The 17,898-nt window shown below is 42.6% G+C and overlaps 1 protein-coding gene across 1 annotated transcript in view; it reads left to right on the forward strand.

Annotated features, from left to right (window-relative positions):
• The first annotated feature begins 12,048 nt into the window (after positions 1 to 12,048).
• SH3BP5 (SH3 domain binding protein 5) overlaps positions 12,049 to 17,898 on the forward strand; it is a 51,766-nt gene continuing 45,916 nt past the window's right edge. Inside the window, exons 1-2 of the mRNA XM_071561201.1 lie at positions 12,049 to 12,273; positions 14,332 to 14,394. Coding sequence (XP_071417302.1) covers positions 12,193 to 12,273; positions 14,332 to 14,394 — 144 coding nt within the window. The 5' untranslated portion in view covers positions 12,049 to 12,192. The remainder of the gene's footprint in view (positions 12,274 to 14,331; positions 14,395 to 17,898) is intronic.

Consider the following 17,898-nt stretch of genomic DNA (forward strand, 5'->3'; position numbering starts at 1 on the left):
TAGTGTTCCCAGAGGGTGTGTCCAGATGCTGTTACTGTAGGCAGGGAGTAAGAAGCCACAGTTTTGTCTTTAATCTGTATCTTTGTAATGCTATAGTGGGGGGAAAAGGTGAAGAAGCATCTTGCCTCCTCTCATGTCTGCTAGTATTTACTCATGGATGTGACAAGCTGTCATTTTCTAGTTTGTGTGAAAAGTGACACTTATTTCCCTTCCCCCCACTGCAACCTTGCCAATGTATTTGCTGCATGCAGATATAGATTTGAGTTCATTTCCCTAGCAGATGTCACAGTGATTCAGTGCAAAATCTGCTTGGGGACATGATGATAATTGAACTGTTCTCCAGGAAGGGGAGATGAATGTGTTGGTATTTTCTGCTTCAGTTACAACAGGAGAGCTTTATATTTCAGATCCTCTATTCAGAGTTTTAACTTTCCATTTTGCACAAGAAGGTGGCAATGTGTGGAGCTGTTTTGAACACTTCAGAAATTCTGTAGACAAATATAAATAACTAAAATATCTGATCCTAGAAAATAATAGATCTATGCTGATTTCTACAACAGGACTCTGAACATCCAGGCAGCAGCCTACAGTGCAAACTGCTCCTTCTAAGGTGTTTTAGGCAAGGCTGGATGAGATGTACTGACATACCAATGTGTATTTAAGATGATGCTTCTACTGTGCATTGCTTAAAGTGTTTAGGAACTGACTTAATATTCAGTGGCATTGTGATGAGACAATTGTTTGACATTTAGATCCAAGAAAGTGTCTATGAATAGAATATAAATACTACTGTTACTTAAAGTAAGGTTTAATTAAATGCCAGCTCCTATTACTCAAAATTTACTGACAATGCTTATCCTTTATTTCACTTCTGCATCCAATTTACATGGAAAAATCATTCTCTGCCAAGGATGTGGCTCAATAAGGCTTGGTATGCTTGTAATGACAACACAGGGGCACCACTTCCCACTTCACAATACAGGTTGATTATATATCTGCAGCAAAATAATTCAGGAGCCAAATTTAAAAAGAGTAGAAAGCAGTTACTAGCTGCTCACATTGCTGCTGCTGCTATGCTAATTGTTTGATAGCTGTATAATTGATGCATGTGGCTGGGATATGCAATCTCCCATTTGTGTGCATGCTCAGTGCCTATATATTCTTTCAGGAATTCCCAACAGCCTGCTATTTTCTGTCATTACAAGTAGATGCTTATGTAGAATGCATCTCCAGCTGGCTCTTGACCAAGCCTTCTCAGGCTTGTGGAAATACCCCTCCTTTAATAAAGTTAATGTCAGTGGAGATTGCCATCTTCAACCATTTTGATGTCCTTGGCACAAAGGAAATGCTGTTTCCTCCCTCTGGAGGATTAGGCAGCATTAAAGCTGCTCCATCTGTGAAGATTAGCACACTGCTGGGTGGCTGTTTTTCCTCCCCTTCCCCCCCTTGAAGGAATCACTGCTCCAAAGGGGTGCCCACAAGAGGAGAGCTGTGCTGCAGACTGCCTGACATCTGCTTTGTTCCTTTTGCTCTGTCTGCAGAATGCCTGCATCTGAAAAATCAGTTTCATCTCCTGCTGTTTGGAGAGGGTGTTCCTGTGCTAGTATCCCACTGCACATCCCCAGCACTCTGCAATAGTTGGAGGACTGGGCCCAGTGCTGCAGCTGTTGTGGTACTGGGACACCCGCCCAGGCCTGCTTGCTGGGACTGGGGAGCTGTGCAGGTGCCAGACTCAGCTGGAGCAACTGCCCTTTTGGACCAAAGGGAGCAGTTTTAAAATCCTGCACTAAGGAATCTTATGTCACCACCACTCTGATGGTCTAGAGAACATCTCAAAAACCCCCCAAAATAAAAAAACCATGCCCTGTCCCCATAAAAGGAGTGTGTGGGGGAATTAATTTCCTGATCTTTGGTGGAGTTGCAGGGACTTCCAAAGTAAAATGGTTCACTTCTGTCCCTATGACTTCTTATTCATTGGGATTGTGAAACTGTCCTCATTCATAGTTAGTCTTTCCTGGGGTTGAGCATATTTTCTGTGGTGAAAGAGACTTTTCTGGTCTAGGGAAAAATCAACATACTCCAAATGGTACTGCAAAAATTCTCCAGTCTCTGCAACAGATCAGCGAACCCAACCCAGACTGGCAGGTGGAATGATGAAGCTGCATTATTTTGACCAATGGTGGTGTTGACCCATAGCTAATGACAACTGCCATGTACCAGTTCATATATGAAAAAAGTCTGGGTTTGAGAGAATTTATTACTATAGCAAGAATTACTTTTTTCAGTTAGGTAATTGGTGCTATGGCAATGTTAGTGAATTTTTTTCAAAGACTATGCAGTAGGGCCTGACTCCTAAATGGGTAATTCTAATTCAAAGTGAGAAAACACCTTTTGCAGAACTAGTGGAATAGAGCAAGGATGAAGTGTACCTAAAAGGAGAGTCCAAAAGAGTGGTTACAATAAATTTAAGAAGTGACTCTTAGGGTCTGCCTTTGAATTTCGTCATAAGGTTCTTTTGTGCCTTTTTGCCTTTTTTTGACCTTTTTACTTGTGTTTGTCTGAAAAGTAGATGTAACAATAATACTGGTACAGCTCTTCTCTCAGACTCTTACTCAAAGCTAATTTTGTTATCATTCTCTGGCACAGCACTTGCTTTTATCATGCAGGAGAGACAACAGCTACCCTGGCACTGGGAACAGATTTTTGCTGGTATATTGAATTAATATATAAGCGTAGGTCTGGAACTTGTCTGGACCTGCTGGTGAAAGAGAAAAATCTGGAGCAGTTCAAAATAGTGAGTCCACAAGCATGTGGTGGAGGTATCTGTAACCTGGTAGCTTTGAATATTTGGTCTTCAGTCTTCAGAGCTCTTCAGTTGATGCAGCTCATGAAACTCTGAAGACCCTTTTTTCCATCTGCTCCTGCGTGTCCACAGTGTACTTCCCAGACATAATGTCAGTTTGTAGAAGCTGTGAGTATATTCCCTAACCCTCAGAAATTCCCAAAGCATTAGGCAGTTTGGGTTTTTTTCCCTCCCAGAACCTAAGTTGAGCCTTCTTGCTGCAGCCTCTGTTCCTCCCTGGGTTGCTCAGGCAGCCCCAGCAGCCTCCACTTTATGCCTGCCTTGTCTGAGGGCCCTGTGGGGAAGAGCAGATCAAGGGTGGGATGGGGGACAGTTGCCTGAGGATTGTTGTTCAGTCTGGGCTGCAGCACTCAGAGTGTGATCCTGAGACCATGTTTTGGTGATGGATAGTTGGGGTGTGGGGAAGTGATTGAGAATTGGGGTGAAACAGAGAAATGAGAGGAAAATTTTCAGGTAGTAGGAGTGAACATCAAATTCCACTTCTAGGGGAAGGATTTCCAGTACATAAAATTGAGGTGTTTTGAATATGGGGAAAAAAAGAGAAACGAAAGCCAAAGACAGTTTAAGGAAGGGGAGAAGCAGTGGGTTAAATGATACTTGTGATGGTAGAGAGAGGGGGAAGATACTGAGACTGGAGAAGCAGCAAGGCAGAGTTTGGATAGTGAGGGAGAAGTCGAGGTGACAGTTGAAGAGTGGGGAGGAGAGGTGAGAGGGAGAGCCCATTGCCTGCATTGCCCTCCAAAGTGTTTACTCAGCTCTTGGAGATGTGAGGCCCTTGGTCAGATACTGCTGGCAGCACGGTTGTGGTGAGGAGGCTTCAAATCCTGCCTCGTGTGTCTGACTGGTTTCATAGCCCTGGTGCTGCTCTGGGCTGCTCTTGGCCACCAAGATGGAAATGCAGGGACGTGGCTCTGCAGCAGCATGCCCCTGCAGGTTATGGCATGGGCGAAGGCAGGAGAGGGAACACAGTTAATCGCTACCTCTCCTGATATAAAAAGTTGGGTGCTAAAACAGACTCTACTTCACTCCTACACACAATGTGCTCAGTCACTCCACTTTTATGTAACAGGAAACACTGAAAAATATGATTCTGCCAGGGCAGAAAATCTTGCTATTAATAGCAGGAGAGGCAAAAAAGGGCTTTGTACGCAGGAAGCATTTCTGTTGTACAAAGCTAAGACAGACTTTTAAAATTTGAATATTTTAAAGATATGTGGATTTTTATACATATATGGAAGGAGACACTTGAAGTGTGGACAACTAGGATTTTGCAGGCATCAAACTAATAGTTGTTAAACTGACAATTTTTTTCTGTATCTAGATACTTGATAAGATCTTTTTTTTTTCTCAAGGTAAATTAGGCTATAACTGGCCTAGAAAGGAAACTAAGGATGAGGGGGGAAAAAACATTTCTTATTTCTTCTGTCATTACTTATGGGCATCTGAGTGTGGTTAGAAAGCAAATAATTTTCTTAATTTCTTGATAATGGCACTTGGCTGTGGAAGGGTCTGTCCCCATCTCTGGGCTTCCCAGCTGTTTCCCTCTTGGCTGTCAGTCTGCCTTTACAACTCGGAAGCAGGAGTTCATGTTTGGTTGCCAACCCCTGTCTTTTTTCTCTGTAGATATAGACCAGGATTCTGCCTTTGCACTTGAGCTGATCATGATGGTAATGAGGTTCCAGATCTTTCTGTAACCACGTGGTCTACTCAGCCCGCTGCTTGAAAGCTCATTTTGAGTAAGTATCTGTTTCCCCTATGCTCTGGGCCATCCTTATACTTGAAATGTCAGCACTGTTTCTCTTTGTTAAATCAACCTGCAAGAAAAGAGATTTGTGCTGGAAACCAAAGGGAAAGTTTCCCTGGACAGCCAATGCTTGAAAGAACACTCTGAGGGAAGGTGTTCTGGAAGCTCAAGATGTTCATATTATATGCTCAGCAGCTTAAAATAGGGCACAGGTGAATTTCCTGTCTGAGAGCAAGATTAGTACGAAGTAAAGTCTGTGGCTGGAGAGCCTTCAGCGGTCACCAGGCTGCTTTTGCACAGAGCTGTGCTCCAGCCTGCACACAACAGGTACCTTTGTTCCATAGGAGATAACTCACTGGAGGTGGGAAGATGGCTGCTCACAGTGTCACCAGGCATCTGTCAGGAGCATGGCCTGTGACTGGGAGGCACGAGGAGACCCTGTCCTAGTGAGCTGGAATGTACCAAGGGTATAGAGTAGCCATGCTGTGTGAGGGAAGGGTTGTAGAAGTTGCCAACTCTGAGCAACCCTTCATGGCTCTCTCACAGAAAGTGCATCAGACACATGAATACACAGAACCATACCCACAGGAACTTCACTACCTCAATTTTCTTGTTTGTCATTACATTTTCATAGTGCAGGGATTCCTGCCCTCATCTGTCAGTGTTGCATTTGGCATCACAAGCAGGGTGGGCTGGTGGCAAGAGACCAGTGAGGGGACTTCATCCTGTAAATTTACCACTGAGAAACCCACTGATAAAATTGAATAGCCACAAATATGGAATCAGTCTGAACATTAAGCAAACTACTGGAAAAATGAGAGGTATTCCTGCACACAGGTAATGTTATTTGAGAATTAAGAGGCAGTTCTTTAAATAAATGCTTTAAATGTGGTTTGCATAGATGTCTAAGTATAAAATAAAATATGAGGGTGGGTGTTTCTGAACTGAATAGCAATGATGTATCCACACCACTGCAAAGCATTAGTGCATTGTCAGGCTGGGTAGATGAGAATGGCACTTGCATCTCATTTTGGCTCTCACGAGGCAATGCCTCTTGTCTAAAGCCTTATTGTGAGTACAGACTAACACCTTTGTATTTGATCTTACTGCCATTGAAACTGACGGGAGACTGCTTATCATGGGAAGCAGATAGCAGGACTAGGACCAGGGTGGGTATATTCAACTTAAAAGGGTGCACTGTAGGGTTTTTCCCTGTTCAGGTATCAAGCACTGTAAAAAGGATCTTCCTTATCATTCAGCAGCAGATCTGAGGAAGAGTCTTATGTTACTCTGTTATTTTCTAAATCTGCAAAAGCAGCACATGCTGTACTTTAGTCAGAGGAGCAGCAGCACTGCTCTGCTCCTCTGCAGATGTAGTGTCAATGCTCTGATGGTTTCCAGTGGGAAATTCCACCACCATCAGCCTTGCCAAAAGATAGCTTGGAGGAGGAGAAAAAGTCCCATGAGGATAGTGGTTCTTTCCCAATAAAATACCAACAAGCAGGGAAATCCATCAAGCTGTTAGTCATGCATTTTACACACATATATATACATAGCATAGTGGATGTGAGTCTGTATATATGTGTATATAAAAAACTATATTGCACTCACGCTATCTGTATGATGCATCATCAATTTCAGGCTTCAGAATAATAAAAAAGTAGCTTATAGGATATAAATGTACATACAGTAGAAATTGGCCCAGCAGATAATTTTGCTAATAAGCTTTGTCTTTAGTTTTTATGAAAGATAGTAAGATCAGTGTGGCTAGAAAACAGATTGTACCTCTTTAAATGAGCCTTCTTTCTTTGTAGCCCTGTGAAGCCTGGAGGTTATTTTTAATTTTAAATGGTGCTTGTTAAAGAGAAGTGAAATCAAAGTGTATTTTGGAATGGGGTTTTTTCTTTAAATACATTCCTTGTAGGTGGGGAAATCTACAATTTTTTGTACCACAGATGCTCAAGCTCCATTAATGTGTCTGTGTGTGAAAGTTCATAAGGTGATACCATCTTACAAACTGGTATCGGAGAGATAATTGATTTTTAGTGCTTTCTAAAATGCAGAGCACAAACATGTCACAACCACTGTGAGTATGGAAGTGTGCAAATTTGCTTGAGAAATAAGTAAGGGGAAGTTTTGAGTCTGACCACTTCTAAAGTGTTTGGAAACCTGCATATGCATACAGGACATTTAAAATCTTCCATAAATGCAGGGCATATTTTCAGAAAAATATGTGCTTATCCTCTTATAAAAGATTAAATAATGGAGGACCAGATCTTCAAATGCACTGTGACTGTGGGTGAGATGCTACTTAATGTTTAAAAATGTTTTGAATACATGCAATATACTTCTGAAACCAGGAAAGCATTTGGGATTTGAATGGTGAGAGAGCAATGTCTTCACTGCAGTTGGGAAGATGGAGATGGTGGCTCTGTTTTTAAATGAGACATTCCCTGGGCTAAACTAATATCTGGTGTAACATTGCAAAAGTCAGTATGGTAAACTGGACTGCAGGGTTAATTCAGTTAAGAAACCACATGGGTTTTAAGCTCATAAATGTATGTTAGGGGACCATGTTTTGTATATTTGGGGGTTTTCTCCCTAGAATTGGACCGTTTATACGTCTTTTGTGTTTGTTTGATGATAAGCTGTTTAAAACTAAATTGCAACAGTGCTTCAATATTTGAAGCCAATTGGAAGTTAGCCTCCAGCATGGTCATCAATGGAAGCAGAAGAATTTTTCAGAGCAGAACTATGTCTCCAGTTGCCTTGAGGAGAGGGACAGTATTCTGTAAGCAAGGCTTTGTCTCTCAGGCTGTTCTCTTCTCAAAGCTTTCCATGAACTGAAATGTGTCTTTAGTAATCAAGTGAGCTTTAATTAGTCCTGAACTCTCCTCAATATGCTATCAGTGTTCAAAAAGAGAAGACACATGTTTCTGAGGAAAGAAATGCAGCTTTGATTTGTATTTTAGGCCTTTGCCTCTCATGCTTGAGGAGAAGCAAGCTTTAAGGGCAAGTATGAGCACAAATTTGAGTATAAGATGAGATTTGGAAAAAACCACAACTCTTCCTTAAGATCCATTCAGAATCTACCATTATCAAATATATGTAAAATTACACTCCATTCCCTCTGAATTTTATTCTTTAAATTAACTACAGTCATTAGGATGTTTCCTCAGGCAGTTCTTCACTGATGCATACCTCTTCCCAGCTGATTTTATTCAAAATGCAACTTCTGGTTCCCCAATGGCTACTCAGAAATGTAATACCTCATCTACAAACCATTCTTCAGAATGAGGGTAAGAATTTCTCTCTGTATTCCTCCTTCAAAGTACAGACATTTCAATCTTTCCCCTGCCAAATGTTGCCTGTACACGGAGGATTTCTGTGGGACCAAAAAAAAGAGATTATCATGCAACTTCCCCCAAGTGTGCGACTGTAACAGCGCTCTTGGCCAGAGCATTGCCCTTGCCCAGAAATTTCTGTGCTCCAGGATCTAATGTTAATGACCAGGCTTGTACCCTAAGTGCCTGCTGTCATATCACAACACAGAGGTGTTGCCTGGTGCAATTAAATTGGTTGTTGAAGCAACTTGGATTGTGGCTTTTCCTGCACCAGAACCTCTCCTTGTGCTTTTTAGTTGAGCGGTACCATCTCCAGCATAGTTCATGTTAAACTGCAGCCCAACCTGACAGGTCGGGCTAATTCTCTGCTGTGGCCACTCTGGAATCCCATTAGTGAAAGAGCAAGCTGTTTCTTCCTGTCTTAACTTCAGAGTGCTTTCTTCAAATATTGAATACTTGGGATGAACATGTTGAAATATTGATACAGGAGAAAGCACAGACTGTCTTGGTCAAGCCTCGTGCAGGCTTTACTCAGGCGCCTTGGCACATGTAGGACCTGTGGGGGAAGTGAAAAGGTCAGTATGACTGGGAGTGGGGTGGGGTTGGGGAGGTGTCTGGCTTTCAACAGACTGTGTAGGAGAGATTTGCTGGGATGAGATCACTCATGAGTTGGCAAAAGTAATACCCAAACGCCATCGTCTGCAGTTGACTTCTTGCACAGTATTGGCTTAAGTGGAGCACAGAATCCTAGACTAACAGAACTGTTTGGGTCCACAGAAATCCCCTGCCACAGGCAAGGACACCTTGCACTAGACCAGTTTGCATAAAGCCCCATCCAACCTGACCTGGAACACTTCCAGGGATGGAACATCGACAGCTTCTCTGGACCTGTTCCAGTGCCTCACCACCATCACAGTAAAGAATTTCTTCCTAATCTCTAATCTAAATCTATCCTCAGTTCAAAGTCATTCCTCCTTGTCCTGTCACTACATGCTCTTGTAAAAGTTCCTCTTCAGCTCTTTTGTAGGCCCCCATTAAGTACTGGAAGGCTGCTATAAGGTCTCAGTGTTCCCTTCTCCAGGCTGATCAACTATCTCAGCCTGTCTTCATAAGGGAGATGGTCCAGGAGAGGTGCTCCAGCCTTTTGATCATCTTTGTGTCCTTCTGCTGGACTTGCTCCAACAGGTCTACATCCTTCTTTTGGGGACCGCAGAGCTGGCTGCAGCACTCCAGGTGGGGTCTCACAATAGAGGATTGAGGGGAAGAATCACCTCCCCATAGCCTGCTGGTCATGCTTCTTTTTATGCAGCCCAGGATGTGTTTGGCTTTCTGGGTTGTGAGTGCACATTGCTGGGTCATGTCAGGCTTCTTGTCTGTCAACATCCCCAAGTCATCCTCAGGGCTGCTCTCAATCCATTCTCCTCCCAGGCTCTATTTGTGCTTGGGATTGCCCTGATCCAAGTGCAAGACTTTGCACTTGACCTTGAACTTCATGAGGTTCCCATGGGCCCACCTCTCAAGCCTGCCAAGGTCTCTGTGAATGGCATTCCTTCCCTCCAGCCTGTCGACCTCACCACACAGCTCGGTGCCACTGGCAAACCTGCTGCAGGCACACTCAAACATGAAGTGTGAGAATGTGATGTGCAGGATTGTTCTGTGGATATTTGTGAGGTTCTGCTGCCCTTTGCATGAGACAGCAGTTTCAGCCAAAACTTTCATGGGGAAGAGAAAACATTGAACATGTAAATAATAGTGTTGAGTTTTTTTATTATTTTTTATTTCTTTATGTGTACTGAGTAGTCTCCCTTTCCCTTTTCTGTCAAATCTTTTTCTTAAGGCCACTTTTCAGTTTATGCTTTATTGATGTCTGCAGTGATGACAGACATATGACATGTGCATTCTTCAGTGATTTTATTATATGTAAATCTTCCTAGTGTATTTGATTTAAAATTATCTCAATGGCCTCAGGACTCAGAGATTTCAGAGCCGTGGGGGAAGGGGCTTGTGTATCTGTACCATCTTTTTCACAGTACTAAGCTCTGCAGGCAGCTCTCCCAACTTGCTAAATCCGTTGTACAGCTGAGGAAAGAGACAGCTTGCTCTGCCTTGATGGTAGCAGATTGATGAATTTGGCTGGAGGTTTTCTGAGCTGTAACAATCATAGGGATTGTCATGGTGGCAGTGGAAGAATGGGGTCCTTTGTGTAAACATCACAAATCCCTTTGGGAGAGCACGTCTGTGAAAGAGCATTTCTGTACCCCAAGCAGTGGGCAGTGCTGTGTGTGACATTGTCACAGGTCAGACAGAGTAAGTTTTGGAGAAATATGGCATAGCTGCAGTAGCTGTGCCAGTAGCAGTAGCTTTGTTTTCTAGAAATGAAACTGATAACAGCAGGATTGTGAACATTGACTCTTTCATGCACAGCTTTGTGTTTGCTGTGCTCTTTTAGGATGATGAGAATGTTGGACCTTTGACCACTACAGTCTTGGCATGAGCCACAGCACATTAGAGATGACTAACGCCAGGGCCCTGGAAACCTCTGGCTGTGCGTACTCACTGAATTCCCTTAATGGACAGCAGTCAGAGTAAACACTTGGCTTTGGCTGATTTGTTTTTTGTTTGTTTTTTTTTTTCCTTCCCCTTTACATGATTTCTTCTGCTGTGAGAAGGGAAGATGTTGCAAACAACCCATCTGCATTTTTGCAACACCTCCTCTGTTGATTATTTTAGTTTGTTGGTGTCACTTTGCATGTTTATACTATTTTCAAATGTTTATGTCACTTTCCTCTTTTTTTTCCAGTCACTTAATGGCATTCGGAAGACATTGACTGCTTTTCTTTTACCTCCTTTTTTACCCTAGTTACCTTGGGAATGTTGATTTTTTTTTCTTCTTTTGATTTGCTGAGATTTTTTTTTCACGTTCACTCTCATAAAGGAAGCTGCTTTTTTCACCACATCTAAACTTTCATTTTATTTTTTTTTGTTACCTTTTGGAGAGCTTTATAACACAAATGGGGTTAAATCTAAAGTGATACTTTTAAGACAAAGATACATTCCTCATCGGTTCAAAATGACTTCTTATCCTCCCAGAGGGAGTGAGGAAACAGTTCAGTGTGGCTGGTGTGAACTGGGGAATGGCCTTGGCTGAGTCTGTTGCTACTTCTTGTTTTTCCTAGGTGGGTAACCTGGTCCATGTGACTTGGTGGGACTGTCTCCTCTGTGTCTTGAAGAGGAAAAAGACAAAGCATCATGATTTTTCTTTTCAACATCAAGGGAATGTGCTGTTGGTCTGTCATGGTTGTAACTGTAAGAAGGGAACAGAAAGTAATTGTTTAAATTTTTATTTCTTTTCTGCAGCCTGCAGAAGGGGGTTCAGCCGTGCCTGAGGCCAGTGAGGTGAAGAGATGCTGGTTCCCATCCCTGCAGGTACACTGTTCATCAGAAGGGCTGCCCACTCTTTTCCCATTAGTGTTTGGGTACCAGTATGGGCACTGCCCCTGTGATTAAGGAGACACGAATCTCAAATGCTTTGCTGGACAGGAGCCATGCATGGACATACTATCAGTGCTTGTTGCAAGTTCCTTTTTACTGACAACAAAAGAATGTGTCTTCAGTATGTCCTTTTCTGCTCCATGAACTAGCTACAATAGTTGCTTGCCCAGCTGCCACACAATAGAAATCTGGGTTTCATCTGAATTTTCAAGGTTGTTGAAAGTGCTCTTAGTATTTCCCTCTCCTCCCTCTCTCTCTGCTTTTCTTCTCCATAGGCATGTCATCCTCCAGCAGAGCTTGAAAAAGAGGAACGAAGAAAAGAAGGAGGCGGGGGGAAACCACCAAGGTGTCATTAGCATTTCCCTGCACCTGAAACTCCTCATTCCGCTTCCAGGCAGCGCCATCGGGGGGGGGGGGCGGCAAAACCCAGGCTGGAGCACACCAAAGAAAAGGGGCGATAGGGAGGGTTAAACACAAAACAAAACAAAAACAAAAAAAAAGAAGAAAAGAGAGGGGAGGAAAAAAGGAAACCCCGCAGTTTTGCGTCGATTTCCTCCTTGCGGCGCGAATGCACAAAGAGACGGGGGCGCTGTGGGGAGGGAGGGGTTCCCCTGGAGGCGGGGCCGGGGCTGGAGCCTGAGCCGGAGCCGGAGCCGGAGCCGGGGCTGGGAGCGGCGGGGCGGGAGGTGCCGGCGGCGGCAGCAGCAGGATCAGGATCCGGAGCGGCAGCAGGAGCAGCAGCCGCCGCCATGGAGCCGGGGGGTCGGCGGGGCCGCCCCGCCGAGGAGGCGCCGCGCCCCGAGGAGGAGGAGGTGGACCCCCGCATCCAGGTGAGAGCCTGCCTTCTCGGCGTGGGGGGGTGGTGTTCATTTAAAAATGTATCTTAACACTCTTATTATGGCTGCATGGAATAAGGATTGCCTTTATTTTTTGCTGCGTGTGCCCATACATGTGCACACACACGCATGTACTGTGCACATACGTGTTCCCCGAGGCGGCGGCGATGCGGAGCAGCCCGGGGGTCGGGGCGCCCACGGGATGCGGGGGAGCCCCGGGGCGCCCCAGCCCTTTGTTGCCCCGGGCACCGCTCGGCATCCCCCCTTCCCCTCCTCCCGCTGAAATCCCCTTCCCCTTCTTATTTTTTACCATGACGGCGTGACCTTGCTCGTGGAACAGAGCTGGTGCTCGGAAATCCATAAATGCGGGAAAAACGTCGATTTATTTTTTAAATTAAAATGATTTCTTTAAAGAAGGATCTTCAGCGGAAAATGGTGTTTCCTCTCTATGCATGCTTTCTGCAAGAATTTTTTATTCTTGCATGGTTTCTAAACAAAGCTTTTCTCCCCCAAATCGTGTCATGACCAATAGCCTGGTGCAAACTTCAGCACGCTGTGGTCCACTGAAATGAAATGTATTTTTAGGTCTCTGCAGATTTATGGCTTTTGCCTCCAGCATTGCTGGGACCGTTTGTCAGAAGTGAATATAACATGTGTGTACATTGCTGAGAGGGTCCTTGGCGTAGGTCCCTTGCTCGCTGTAATTGCCGTTCTTTTCTCCATCGTGAGCATTTCTTTTTGCAGGGCCGAGCAGAGCAATTGCAAAATTCACAGAACATGGTTACACAGAGCGAGGCCCTCAGCCAGAGGCGCTAGCTTGTTCCTGCCCTGATTTTGAGAAGCTAAGCCCATCACTTAGTGCCTATTAGTCTAATTTTGGCCTTACAAACAGCTTGCAACGTGTTTCCACTTAAATGATTTGCACATTGTTGGCAAAACACTGTTTTTGTTAAGTTTTCTGCTTGGTTGAAAAAAGAGGCGGCTGTGTCTGTTTCCGTCTCGGTTGTGGGGTTTGTAGCCTTACAGTGAGAGATAATTAGGTAATTTTTGTCCGAGTGTCTTTTTTGGCCAACGTGGATACACAAATAGGTGTCTTCCAAATCCTGGGAGTGGGAAAAGAAATCTGACCTCCGAGGATAAGAGAGCTAAACTGTTGCAATTAATTCTTTTCTGGTTGTAACCAGAGTCATTCTTGTAATCTAGTGGGAAATGGCTCAAGTGACAATCAATTCACAGTGTTCAGTTTATACAACTAAACACTTGAAGGTGGATTCTGTTACACGGGTTGACAATTAAATAACGTTTGAACGCTCCTGTTGAAATCGCAGGATCTCACACGGAGTAACGTGTTGCTCAAATAAAGAAGACTATCTGAGTCTGCTCCTGAGGGTTGCTTTTTGTGGTAACAAAGCCATTAAGAATGAGCTTTATTTTTACAATAATTTCATTCATGCCAACACCACCTCTAGTACATATTTATTCAAGGGATTTAACACCTTTGTTTTTGCTGTTAAGAGATCAAAATCTTGGCATGAAGGCAGGCTCTGTAAACATAATCATATGTCCCATTGATTGGTTGTATTATGAAATGGTTTGCCAAAAATCCAGAGTAAAATGTCTCTCGTGCTTCAGGAGTGTTTCTTATCAATTCTGTGCATTCACTGCATGCCTCCTGTGATAGTACTAACTTTATGCTAATCCTTCTGGAGTGGGTGTGTCTGTTTCCCTAGTGCCTCGCAGATATTGACTATACTGATTAACAAGACAGAACTTAGTGTACCTTATGTTTATTTGTAATAGTGAGGAATTAGCCAGAACAGGAAATGTATTGCCTTAACATAAAACTATAGAGCTTCTCTGATTATTTTGCTTGCAAGTAGCAAAGTAGAAGACCAGTGGCAAAGTTAAACTAAACACATCAAGTTTTCCTCTTTTCACTGAATTTGTAAGCCACAGCCCTTGTGAGCTTTCAGTGGGAATGCTGAATGAGCCTTCTCAGACATGTTTTTTCCCCAGATTCCTTATCATGCATCTGACTTTCTTTCTTTCTAGGGGGAGCTAGAAAAACTGAATCAATCTACAGATGATATCAATCGCAGAGAGACGGAGCTGGAGGTACAGCGTTTATCCTTGCATTTTCCTTTTGTGCATGTTGGATTTTGTGAACAACCGGACAGTATTTCTGAGTAGTTTGCCTCCTGAATTGTGCATGCTGAGTGGTGATTTGGCATCAAGAGTCTGGTGGTGATTTTTTTGAAGGTATGAATTGAGCTAATAGCTGGAACAGAAAGGGAGAAGATATGCTGACAGTGTGAATCCCTCACACCCCACCATTGCCAAACCTTATTTTTAGGTTTGGAAACTAAGCTTAGTCAAGTTTTATTTTTACGAGTCACTGGTTTGGGTTTGCATTCTTGTAATCATAGACAGGAAAAGTTTATTTGGTTAAGAGGTTTTTACATATAGTGCTGTGCCAGGATCTTCTCTTTGGTGGCTCTTTGGGGTTTTTGTAAGCATCTTAACTTTGCCTTTTTTGTCAGTACTTTCTGAGCAAGGCAGGTAATGAAGGAAAGTTGGAGGAAAGCTCTTCCTAGTTGTAAAAAGAGGTTTTCTTGGATACTTAAAAATCTAATAGAAAGTTCTGAAGAAATTGTTTCTAAATCTCCAAATCTGAGCTTCAGCTACTTGGTAGTTCTTCTGGAAGGCTCAACGTTATTGATCTAATGGCAAAGCAAACCAAACTGGCCTACTTGTGTGCCTACATTTTCTTTTGTTTGCAAAACAAAGAAGAGAAACCCAGTGGAAATGTAAGATGAACATGCTGCTTAATAAAAACTGGCATAATAGATGACTTTATGTCCTAAGTAATATTTATATCATTGCAACATTTTGAATACTGTATCAAACATGTTGAGGTTGCAGTGATGAACCAACTATAAAAGTACATCTGTAGATTTCTGTCTGCACCTTCAAAATGTCACTCTCTGGTTTCCTTTATTTCTTCTTGTGTGTGTTTTTTCATGACATGGTGCCTGGAGCATGGGATGATTCCTGGTAGTATTTAAAAATAGTGGAGTATCCACTTGGATGCACTGAACAGAAAATAGGGTTATGAGCTTCTTTGGAAACAAAGAAGCCTTATCTTGTGTCTATTTTCTTCTCCCCACTTGTTTGCATTTTCTGTATGTAGATCATTCACATATTGGCAAATAAATTTAGTGGAGTGGGGAACTATTTGTTATGCAAAACTAAATGATATCATTTTAGATGTGAAGACTGTTCAGTGTCACTAGCTTGATTTAAATGTTATGAGTGAACTCTAAAAATCAGCATGCTAGTCTGCAACAGTACCAATTAAATGGACTTCAGGACTCTTTATATAGATGTATTGAAAAAAGTAATCATTATGTATATCTTTTCACTCTCCTTATTTCATGCTGAGGTACTGAAATTGAGATGGTGCTATGGGCAGTTGCCTGGATAACCCTGCACTGAGGACATATTGTGAAGCAGATGGAATAGTAAAAATAATGCAAAGGCATACTCATGAAATAAGTCCCAGTGACTTTAAGGTGGAATTTTACTGCTTGATTAAAATTATTCCTGTATTCAAGTGTTTGTTTGGCCTGCAGAATTGTAGCTACTGTGTGTGTTACGCACGCTGAGGTGTAAAGGCTGAAAGGCTCCTGGATATAACTGTGACTGAAGGAGCAGTGTTTTCACACCAGCTTCTTGTCAAATTGTTCCTTAATTTATGCAGTCTAATAAATACTCGGTGTCAGATAGTGCAGAGTATGATTATACTATTTCTACCTCTGTGTCATTAAATGTTTACTGCAGATCTGCCTGTAGTACTTACTATAAGCAGTCTTTAATGGAATTAAATTGAAATATTATCAACAGTATGCTTTCATGAATGTTTCCTCTTTGTTTTTCACCCAAAAATCTTACTGGATCAAAGCCAGTTTAGGATATCATGCAACTGCATAATTTTTTATCTGTAAAGATCTTCATTGCTTTTTATATGTTTTAATTTTAAGGACAAATGCAGTTCAGTGATGTAAGCAAGGCTTAATTTGTATACATGTTGATAAATACATTTTAAATGGACTTAAGACCTTTCTACATGAAAGGTATTAAAAAAATCCCCACAACACACAACACTCGTGGCTGGAAGAAAATCTCTGCATTCATATTCTGAACAAGAAAAGATGGCTTTACCAAGCAGCCTTATAGGATAAATCCAGAGTTTGGAAGGAGTAGCTTAGAACTGTGTTCATTCTGCTTCAAAGACTTCCAAAATCCATGAATGCTTTTGAAAATGTGGGTTTCTAGGAGAGCCATGATGTGTTTGCCTTGGAAGATTTGCTCTTTTGGCTGTCATTAGCTGCCTTGGGTCCTTCTTGCTACCCCTTCTTAGTTTTTGGGTGTTCCTGCTATTGCAAGATATTTCGTTAGAAGAAATGTGTGTGGGGGTGTTTTTTAACAAAACAATGGAGTTATATTTATCCTGGTGCTTGTATCATTTTCTTCATCTTTTCAGTATCTTTAATGGGAACAGGGATGTATCATTATGCTATTTACAGCACAAGATGCTGACTGCCAGTTTTGTGTAGGATTACTTTGTGGTCCCTACATTCCCACTGTTGATTTTTTTCCCCTAAATCTTCTGGAAAAGCAATGGGAATGTTTGAGTAGAAGGTATATTTCTTTAAAGGAAGTGTAGAAAAAGACACTCATGTTTTTGTTACTTGATGTACTCTCTGATAAGCAGGAAGAGTAACCCTGTGGCATCTGAGTTCTGCAAGACTGTTCTGTACTTCTTGTGTGTACCTTTGTGTGAGTTGCTTCAAATGGGACTGCTGTCTGTCTCTAGTTCCCATTAACTGGAAAAAAAAGGCTGTTAAATGCTTCTAAACCCCATGCTTTTGTTCTCGTTGTGCCTCAGGTCTATCTCTCAAAACGGGAGTAATAATGGTGCTTTACCCAATGGAAAGTGTTAGGGGGCTGAATTCAGTAGAGGATTGAGACTACACTGTCTTGGTGTAGCCACAGGCATGTCTGTGCTTGAATGATGTACAAAACACTGGTGTCTGCTGCTTACAGAGGTGATAAAATGGGGAATTCTGTTTTAAGTTGATCACCCTGCCATTTTTTTATCTTTTAAAAGACGTTCTGCACACAAACCACCTGTGAGAGCAGTGGATATACATGCATGGCATGACTCGGACAGATATGTTGAAGTTGGCTACATCTGTTCTTTCACTCAGAAGAATTACTCATTTTTTGCTCTTTTGACCCCTATCCTGTTAAACCCTGGAGAAATATCCTGACCTGATGATGCTCACAGCCTGTTCAGGAGGAGTTGCAGGGCTGCTAAAGGGCACTGAGTGGCTGGTGGTTATATATTGCATTAATGTATTGCCTGTTAATGAATCTTTGATTAGGCTTGATTTAAAATCCATAGTGCTGCTCATACTAAGTGCAACACTGAGTGTTACTGACGCAGCACAAGGATGATAAGAGTCCTCTGAGGGATTTAACACTTGGCTTCGCTGGAGTCCCTGTTTATGTTTGAAGCGTCTGTGAAGAGGTGGAAACATCTTGCAGTGGAGATAC

The sequence above is a fragment of the Pithys albifrons genome, chromosome 7 (genome assembly GCF_047495875.1).
Source record: "Pithys albifrons albifrons isolate INPA30051 chromosome 7, PitAlb_v1, whole genome shotgun sequence".
Lineage (NCBI taxonomy): Eukaryota > Metazoa > Chordata > Aves > Passeriformes > Thamnophilidae > Pithys > Pithys albifrons.